Genomic DNA, 9,019 nt, shown 5'->3' on the forward strand with positions numbered 1-9,019 from the left:
TGTTGAACTTGGAATAAACCATTTTTGTTGCGGGTATCATTTATCTATCCATTCACTATTGTTGTGGAAGGTTAATAAACCATTATGTTAGTTTCTAAATGATGCATGCTTACTTCAAACAAGGGATAATTATCTACCAACTAAACCATTGAGCCATAAAGATGTCAATAATCTAATCAAATCAAAGAATTATATAGCAATTATCAGAGTATTGAAATTCATTACACAATATATTTGGCACTTGCCCACTATATAATTTTGGATATAATACACTTTTCTTTTTCCTTATCTAAATAGTAAATACTTATAACTTGTAATAACCTTTATGTTAGTTTTCTTCTGTATTAAACTATACAAGCTAAGAAACCTATAAATCTACTCTTATTACGGCAGCGGCAATTGCTGCCGTCAAAATTGTAAAGCCCCAATTGACTGCTGAGGCCTTTGATCTTCAAAGGCGGATTGGCAATCCATAATTGTGGTAAGTTCTAATCCGCCCGTCCCAGCCTGCCGTTACAATCACAAGACCCCAGAGATGCCACGAAATGTGTGGGTGTTGGCCTCCACCACCACTCTTCAAAAGCTTATTATGCTCAGATTTAGACACTGCCGGTGAAGCCCTCACTGGACTTGAATTCGGCAGATTCTCCTCCGGCCAAGTTGCGGTTCCCTTCGTCAAAGAGAAACAGTTGTGAGCCGGGGACGAAGTCAAGCTGTCGAGCGAGTCCCTGTCACAAGGCTCATTCCCCGGGATACAGACACAGACTGCTAGGCCATCCTCATCCCCCGTGGATGGGGTGGTCGAGGGCGATCCAGGTGTGGTTTTCATACCCCACCAAGGAATGGCAATGGATGCGTTGTGAGAAATGAAACTCTCACAAGAAGAGATCGTCTTTGGTTTGGAAGCCCTGTCGGGTCTGCTGGAGTCCCAGATGCAGACGTTGGCACCGTCGCTTGCTGAGACAACGTGTTTGCCGTCCCCTGTGAAAGATGCAGCAACGCCAATCTGACTTCCCGAAATTCGGCGACCTGAAAATTGCGGTAGACAAAAGTGAGATGATCATTATGAAATTGAAGAGAATGATGATAAAATGGTGGGGGGCCCAAACATTCGAAAAGACCATTTTACCCTTGCATTAACTCAATTAAATTTAGCCCAAAAAATGTTTTGGTCATCATACATTCATTTACCATGAGGCATCCCTCCTTTTCAAGTTTACCAATTCATTTACCATGAGGATCATGCAAATAAAATAAAATCAAATTCCCACATAATAAACTTATTGTACTGATGTTGTCAAAGGAAAAATCTAGTTTACCACTTAGACACTAAATGACTCAATGCTTTCCTTTAATGATTCTCTGTATTTATATCAAATTTGATTTTTAGTGGGTATTGAACTTATATTTCATGTTTAAGTGGGTTCATAAAATCATAAGACGAAGCAAAAATCATAATTCCTATCTAACCTTCAATCTATATCAATCTTTTAAGTTTTAACATCACATTTTGTTATTTTACCAAGTAAATCTCTCTACTCGTCAAGCCATCACAAGCCTTGCCTTAACTCAATTATGTAAATCTTACTACTACCCAGAAGGAAAAAAGGATGAAAGAAAGAACGAGTAGAGATGCTCACCCTTGAATTTGAAGACTACATCGAGCCCGCAAAGTACTCTTACTTGGGAATCAGCAGAAGTGACCAGAACTTTGCTTGGATCACTTGGTGAGAACTGTAGAGCAAAGATATAACACAGTAGTCTTTAGCCTACAAAAGACATCTATTGAAAGAAGAGTCGGATGAAAGACGTCATGTAATTGCTCTTGCTAGATGAAACAAAACCAGCATAGAGAAAGCAAGGAGCACTTGCCTGAAAGCCGGTTATCCTCTTCAAGGGTAACTTCTTTTTCCCTTGTAGAGATATTTGAGCATCCAACTGCTGCAACCGATTATCTGTCCGAAGCAATATGTGACAGTAAATCTTCAGTCAATTATAAGAAGATTAAGATGATAAATGCAACATGTATCATTCCAATCAATAAGTAGAAAGTATCGGGAGGCATACAGAGTCCAATTAGAAAGATGACAGAGATTTTAACCAGAAGGAATCAGTTCCTTGCAGTATATATCAAATAAACCACAGAACACGTTGCATTTGACGAGAGTTACTGTTCAAGGTAACTCTGCAATTTTTATGTGTTATGTTTCTATCCAGAGAACATTTGCCATTTGACAAGAGTGTCCATTCAAGATATCTCTACAATGTTATGTGTCTTTTATGTTGGACATCAACTATGAAAACATGCAATTTTGAAAAATTGTCCCGCATTTAAGATAATACAATGTTTGTCTTCTATGTTACTATTCAGCAGCAATTATGTAGTTGATACGCAAATATGATGTGCCATAAGCATTCAAAGTCATTCAGCTCGGTAATATATCACTTTTATCAATGAGATTAGCCTGAAATATGACAAAGAAGAAACAATATAGATTTTACCCTTCAAGAAAAATTGCCAATCAAAATAATATTAGGCCCACCAATTTCCTAGCCTTCGTCAAATATTCTCGACGGCATGATCAATTTCTTACAGATAACTGTGCTACGGAAATGCAAGTGAACGTCACTGAAATGGTCTTGCTACGATTTCATGGATTCCTCCACAGACCATTTCGCAATTCACGCCTCTCCACCGAGATGACTCCAAGCCCATTCAGAGTAAAATATAATCCAATATGCATGGTAACCAATTAAGGGAAAAAGTTTGTTAATCTTCCAAATTATGCATTCCACATAAAACGATGTCCTGTGCTGGCAGCCCCTTCCAGCTGCTATTAGTTTTATTAGCTGCCTACTATACATTTCTTTGTGCAAGGCACAAAATGCTGTCAGAGAATAGAAGCTCAAACCAAAAATTGAAATAGCTCCATTATACAATTGACAGGTTAACTACTTGTGCCCCTTGGCCGCAGCCACTACTGCCAACAGCACCATACCAGTAGCCATGGGAAAAAGTGGAAAACAACATCAAGCAAAGGAAATAGAAAAGAACAGAGTTCAAGATAAAGAATCACAAATTAGCGGTCCTAAAATTCTGAGAGTCTAAACAATCTGACATTCTGCAAGAGTACAATATTGTACAGGTACTCTAGAGCAAAAAGGTAACCAAACTTCCTGTGCATACCTATGATGTCATAAAAACGGCAACTTCCATCCATTGAGCCCACAATTCCTCCCTGTGGTAATTAAGTTGACACCATCTTTGTTAACCAGTGTGTAAACGATTTTTTAAGCAGAATTTTACTGCAAGAAAGTAAAGGCAAGAAATTCACAAACCTTCCCATTAGGGTAATAGCAAACAGCAGTCACAATATCTCTTATATCAATCCAATCAACAACTCGACAACCACGCACTTCCCAAATGCGTACTTTCCCGTCTATTGATCCACTAATGAAATATGTGTCATCCACAGGATTGAATTCCACACAGGTCACTGCATCGATGTTAAAAAGTCAACAATTACACATCCTAATTTATAGGAGAAAAGGTTGAGATTTTGATGGAAATATTAACAAATATAATATTATATTCATTGCATTTCTGAACAAGAAAAAAAATGATATTCATGGTAAAGGAAACAATAAAGGCAGCCAGAAGTTCACCATAGTTATTATGAAAGAAAACTCCAAGGCACCGTTCATGTCCTACTTGCCACAGGCGAACTGTTTTATCAACAGAGGATGACAGCAGATACTGCAGAGAATACAGATTCATCAGAAGCAACATTAAGGATAGAGAACTAGGAAACTTATTTTATGTTATAAGTCCAATAGTTAACAAGCAAAAACAGCAATTTAGGACATTCATAACCAGGAAATCAACAGCATTTGCTAGTTTTCTGAAGATACTAACCCCATTATTTGACCATGCAAGAGACAAGACGTCGCCACTGTGTCCATGGAACTCATGGAGGGGTTTCTCTATAATCCAAAATACCTTCGGTGGGAAAATAACACAAGAAGATTCAGAAGACTTCCTCAAATTTTTTATTTTCCCAATTTTGCCTTTATTCACGCCAAGAGGGCCTAATTTGGAATGATGATCCGTTGAGAAATATAAAGACGATGAATCAGTATGTTGAATGTCTACCTTGCTTGGTTTCTCATGCTCAATCACCTTCCACACACGTACAATGCCATCTTCACCTGCACTTGCAAGGTACTGACCATCAGGACTAAACTTCATAGTCAAGATTGAGCCCTCATGTGCAGCAAATTCTTGTCCTTCATAGAGAGAAGACAACTCCTTCAACTTCTTCCTATAAGTATGCACCTGGACTTTTCTAAGCCTAGCACTCGCATCTGAACGAGAATTCCTCTCTGAGTCTGTTTCCCTTTGTCTATCCGCAGCATGGGCTTTGGTAAATAGTGTTCTAAACCAACCACTTTTCATTTTGTTTTTCATATCCACCAACTTATCTGCCTCAACATCCCTCCTCAACAACCACCGATCCAAAGAAGATGACCCATGAGTACGTTGAAGCTCATCAATACTAGCAGCCCTATTTGATCCCACTTCCAGCAATCCACTGAGCATTCCGCTCTTGGTGACTCCATTGACACACTCTGTTCTACTATCCAAATTCTTAATTTTAGATATTAAACTTCCCTCGTGAGCATCTTCTTCAAACAAATCTGCTTCTTTTGAACAGTAAGATCCAGTGGACGGGGTATGAGAAAAATGATCTTCCAAATTCTTAGTTCTCAGCACAGCCCTGTTGTCGTCATTAGGTCTATTAAACTCAATTTTGAAGTCATCGCGTAACGTTTCTCCTGATTCCCCTTCCTCAATCTGATCCTGATCTGAACGTAAACCCATCCACTTCCTAAACCTACTGCGACGTTGATGAGCAGTTTCAGGCATCTCCATCCAAAGTTCATACCCGAGTCCATAAGCATCAGAACCAGGAAATTCAGAACAAGAACAGCAATCACCGGAGCAATCTGAAAGGGAATCAGAAACTGAAGCAACCTCACCAGAGGCATCAAAAAACTGATCTTCTTCTTCTTCCCGTTGACTGCCCATCATTGCCTGAATTCAACCTGAAAAACCTACTTCCGCCAAAACAAATAAACACAGAAAATTAGAAAGAAAGCACCCTTTCAAAATCTGATTTTATCTTCCAGTCACGGAAAACATCTATGATCTATCAGTGGTATTGAACCCTTAGACAGAGAAAGAGAAAGGTCTAAACAAAGATCAGAATCAAAATCAGAATCAAAACCCATCACAGAATCACAGAGATACATACAGAAACACAAGAAACAGTCAACAAATACTCCCAAAAGGGCACAGATTGTAAGGTACAAAAACGTCATCTATAACAGGTGATAAGCGGAAATTCAATTCTTGCTAACAGAGTTTCCAAATCAAAACATACGATTTGGAGGTCAGTTGAAGATTCAACAACAAATAAATTACTCAGTATCAAAGAAAAGAAACTAAAAAATTCCCCTTGCCTGTCATGAAACTTGGGTCTGCACTCTGAGAGGATCCCTCTCGATTGAAACTGAAGGCAGAGAATCGAGAAACAGGACGGACCCACTTCAAATGAAAAAAAAAAAAAATTCTGAATCGAGCGAGAGATCAGAACTTTGACCTGAAACGGGTAAAAGAGAGACCAGCACCGAGAACACGAGAGTTCGCAGAAAAGGTCTCTCTCCTCTCTCTCTCGCTCTCGCGCTGTGAATCAATTGATAGAGCAACCACTCAGTGGGCACCAAAGCGATTTAATTGACGCTTTTGCCCCGCTTCGAGGCGTCCGTCCAACTAACGGTTACCACGATGATATGAATTGATAATGTGAATTTCTGAAAATAAAAAAACCTCTTATTACCAAATTACCAAAATGTCCAAGTAAACCCCTAAAAAAAGGATAAAATAAAATTATTAAAAAACTAAATATTTAGACTTATTATAATTTTAAAATGAATTTTAATTTGTAATTTATCAATTAAATTTTTAGATTGTCATAATTTAAAAACTTTTAACTTTCATAAAATTTCTTATAGAATTTATAAGTTTATTTTGATTATGAAAGGAAGCTTTGGTGATTTGAAAGCAATATAATTTTGAATTTTGAAAAAAATTATTTCATTATCGCGCTTTTTTCTGTTCATCTCATCCACCAAGTCATTATTTGACGATAAAATATCTAATAATTTTTAGGGACGGTATTGTAACAAATTTATAAGTTTGATTAGTGATTCGTAAAAATTAAAAATTTGTTACGAAATTGTAATAAAAACTTAGAAGTTTGGTTAATGAACTATAAAAATTTAAAATTTATTTAATTTATGAAAAAAAACTCAAATTAAATTAATTAGCAAATTTTTTAATTAATCACCATCTTTTATTAAGTTGAAAGAAAAATTTGGACTTATAATATTTACTTACTTTTTGGTGTTTAGATAACAAAAAAAAAAAAGAAAAGTATTTCATACCACAAATAAATTTGATAAACAACTCATAAAATTTATAATAATTTTACTTAAAATAAAGAATAGTTCGGTTCAATCCAAAATTATAATTTCATAATAATTTATAAACTATTGTTGATTTTGGGAAGAATTATTATGAATTTTATCAGTTTTTAACAATTATTTGTTAAATTTATTTATTTATGGGTATAACATTTCCTAAGATCAAAACTTTACTATTTTAATAAAAAAAAATAGCTCATATACATACACATAACCTTTTTAGATCTTCTAGTGTGTCTTTTTTACGTATAATATTTTATTAAATAATTCATGTAAAAATAAGATAAGAAATATTTTTATATATAATAATTTCTTACATGAAATATTTGGTAAATAAAAATAATTTTTAAAATATATTGTTTTGATGTACATATTTCTATAAAAAAATGAAAAACTATAATTTATATATATACATTTGAGAGTATATTTTATTTTTTATTAATTTTTAAATGATATCCTAATATAAGAAAATAAGAAGAAATTGTCATGTAAAATATTTTTATATTGACGAGCTCAAAAAAGTGGGTTCAAGTCCAAGTCAAGGATAGACTCAAGAGGAAGCACCTTGGGACGGTCATAGTGCAATCCTTGGGTGATCCTCTTAGGGCCTCTACTTTTGGGGGACCCTTTCAAGTCTAAAAGGTATAGTCTCTAGGGGTCCATTTGTGATATGACATAATGAGAATGTATTAAATTATCTTTGAAATCTTTGTTTGAAAAATCAATAATAGACGATCTTAAAAGAATTAAATGTTTCTTTGCTTAATAGTCTCAATTTATATAAATAAGGAATAATCTTTTCGATCGAGATAGACAAGAACTTCTGCACAAGTTGTTTGAATGCTTTTTTATTTTTTTGATTGACACTGACATAAACATTAAAGAGTTCATGTGAGAGATATTTTGTATCTCTAACTATCTTCTATTTTACAAGACATTTACAGATTACAGATTAGAAGCTAAAAACAAAGATTCTCTCGTATCTATAAAATTATTATTATATCTCAACAAAAACATATATATAAAAAAATCTTTTTTGATTTACAACATTATAGAAATAAGATTAAAGAATTCTAATTCAAAATTTTAATTTTATTTAACTAGACATGGTTGGAATTATAAAGATTCTATAAGTGAAAATAATTAAAGAAATTAAAATTGATGTGATGGACCCCACATGTAATAGAATTGAGATGCCATATGTTATTGTTATATATATATATATATTACAAAAATAATGACAAATTACATGTATAATATTTACAAGTTAAATTTATATAATAATTTCTAGTGTTTGTCTTTTTTACCTATAATATTTTATTAAATAATTCATGTAAAAATAAGATAAGAAATATTTTTTTATATAATAATTTCTTACATGAAATATTTGGCAAGTAAAAATATTTTTCAAAATATATATAATGAAAAACTATAATTTATATATACACATTTGAGAGTATATTTTATATTTTATTAGTTTTTAAATGAAATCCTAATATAAGAAAATAAGAAGAAATTGTCATGTAAAATATTTTTATATTGATGAGCCAAAAAAAGTGGGTCCAAGCCCAAGTCTAAGATAGATTCAAGAGGAAGAAACCAAAAAGAAGGACATGAGAGATCTTCTTGACAAAATAATCCTTGGGAGACTCTCTGGGGGTCCTCTTGAGTACTTTCGAGTCTAAAATATATAGTCTTTAAGGGATCATTTGTGGTATGACACAATAAAAATACATCAAATTACCTTTAAGATATTTATTTGGAAATTCATAATAGACAAATTTCAAAAGACTCGAATATTTCTCCACCTCATAGTCTCAATCTCTATAAATAAAAGATAATCCTTTCAATACAGGCACACAAAAATTTTTACACAAATTATTTAAATACTTTTTGAATAACACTGACTTAAACATTAGAGAACTCATGTGAGAGACATTTCGTACCTCTGATTATCTTCTATTTTATAAGTCTCTCACAAATTAAATGTTAAAGATAAAAACTCTCTCGCATTTATAAATTTATTATTATTTTTCGACAAAATATATATAAAAACTCTTTTTTAATTTACAACATTCTAGAAATAAGATTACATAATTCTAATTCAAAATTTTAATTTTATTTAACTAGACATGGTTGGAATTATAAAGATTCTATAAAAATGGCATCATCAATGAAAATAATTAAAGAAATTAAAATTCATGTGATGGACCCCACATGTAATAGAATTGAGATGCCATATGTTATTGTTATATATATATATATATTACAAAAATAATGACAAACTACATGTATAATATTTACAAGTTAAATTTTCTCACAAATACCCGACAGACACTGTTTAACGTTGTTCGTCTTGTGTCGTCTCGGTAGACGACACGTAATAGGCCGGAGGAGTTTCCACTAAACTAGTTTGACTTTGACTTTGACTTGTTCTTCCCAAATTGGGGGCGGCCGCGTTGAATGGCAGTGG

The 9,019-nt window shown here is 33.6% G+C and overlaps 1 protein-coding gene across 2 annotated transcripts; it reads right to left on the reverse strand.

Moving 5' to 3' along the window:
• Positions 1-162: 162 nt before the first annotated feature.
• LOC127812920 (uncharacterized) lies at positions 163-5,765 on the reverse strand. 2 transcript variants are annotated; one of them, XM_052353508.1, is made up of 9 exons: positions 5,524-5,765; positions 4,154-5,115; positions 3,917-4,000; positions 3,667-3,757; positions 3,340-3,497; positions 3,188-3,239; positions 1,873-1,955; positions 1,641-1,734; positions 163-1,029 (listed from the first exon to the last, which is right to left on the reverse strand). In XM_052353508.1, exons 2-9 carry the CDS (start codon positions 5,090-5,092, stop codon positions 452-454), a joined length of 2,079 nt encoding a protein of 692 aa, XP_052209468.1. In that variant the 5' UTR covers positions 5,093-5,115; positions 5,524-5,765; the 3' UTR covers positions 163-451. The 2 variants fall into 2 exon arrangements, with proteins under 2 accessions (XP_052209468.1, XP_052209467.1); XM_052353507.1 differs by having other exon boundaries at positions 3,917-5,115; positions 5,524-5,764.
• Between the last annotated feature and the right edge of the window lie 3,254 nt (positions 5,766-9,019).

The sequence above is a fragment of the Diospyros lotus genome, chromosome 11 (assembly GCF_014633365.1).
Source record: "Diospyros lotus cultivar Yz01 chromosome 11, ASM1463336v1, whole genome shotgun sequence".
Taxonomy (NCBI): domain Eukaryota; kingdom Viridiplantae; phylum Streptophyta; class Magnoliopsida; order Ericales; family Ebenaceae; genus Diospyros; species Diospyros lotus.

Excerpts from the sequence above, each read along its gene's own strand:
- LOC127812920 (XM_052353507.1), bottom strand. The coding sequence starts at position 5,092 with ATGATGGGCAGTCAACGGGAAGAAGAAGAAGATCAGTTTTTTGATGCC. Across the intron at positions 3,758-3,916 it reads TTGCATGGTCAAATAATGGG|TATCTGCTGTCATCCTCTGT; the intron begins GTTAGTATCTTC and ends TATTCTCTGCAG. Across the intron at positions 3,498-3,666 it reads TTTCTTTCATAATAACTATG|TGACCTGTGTGGAATTCAAT; the intron begins GTGAACTTCTGG and ends ACATCGATGCAG.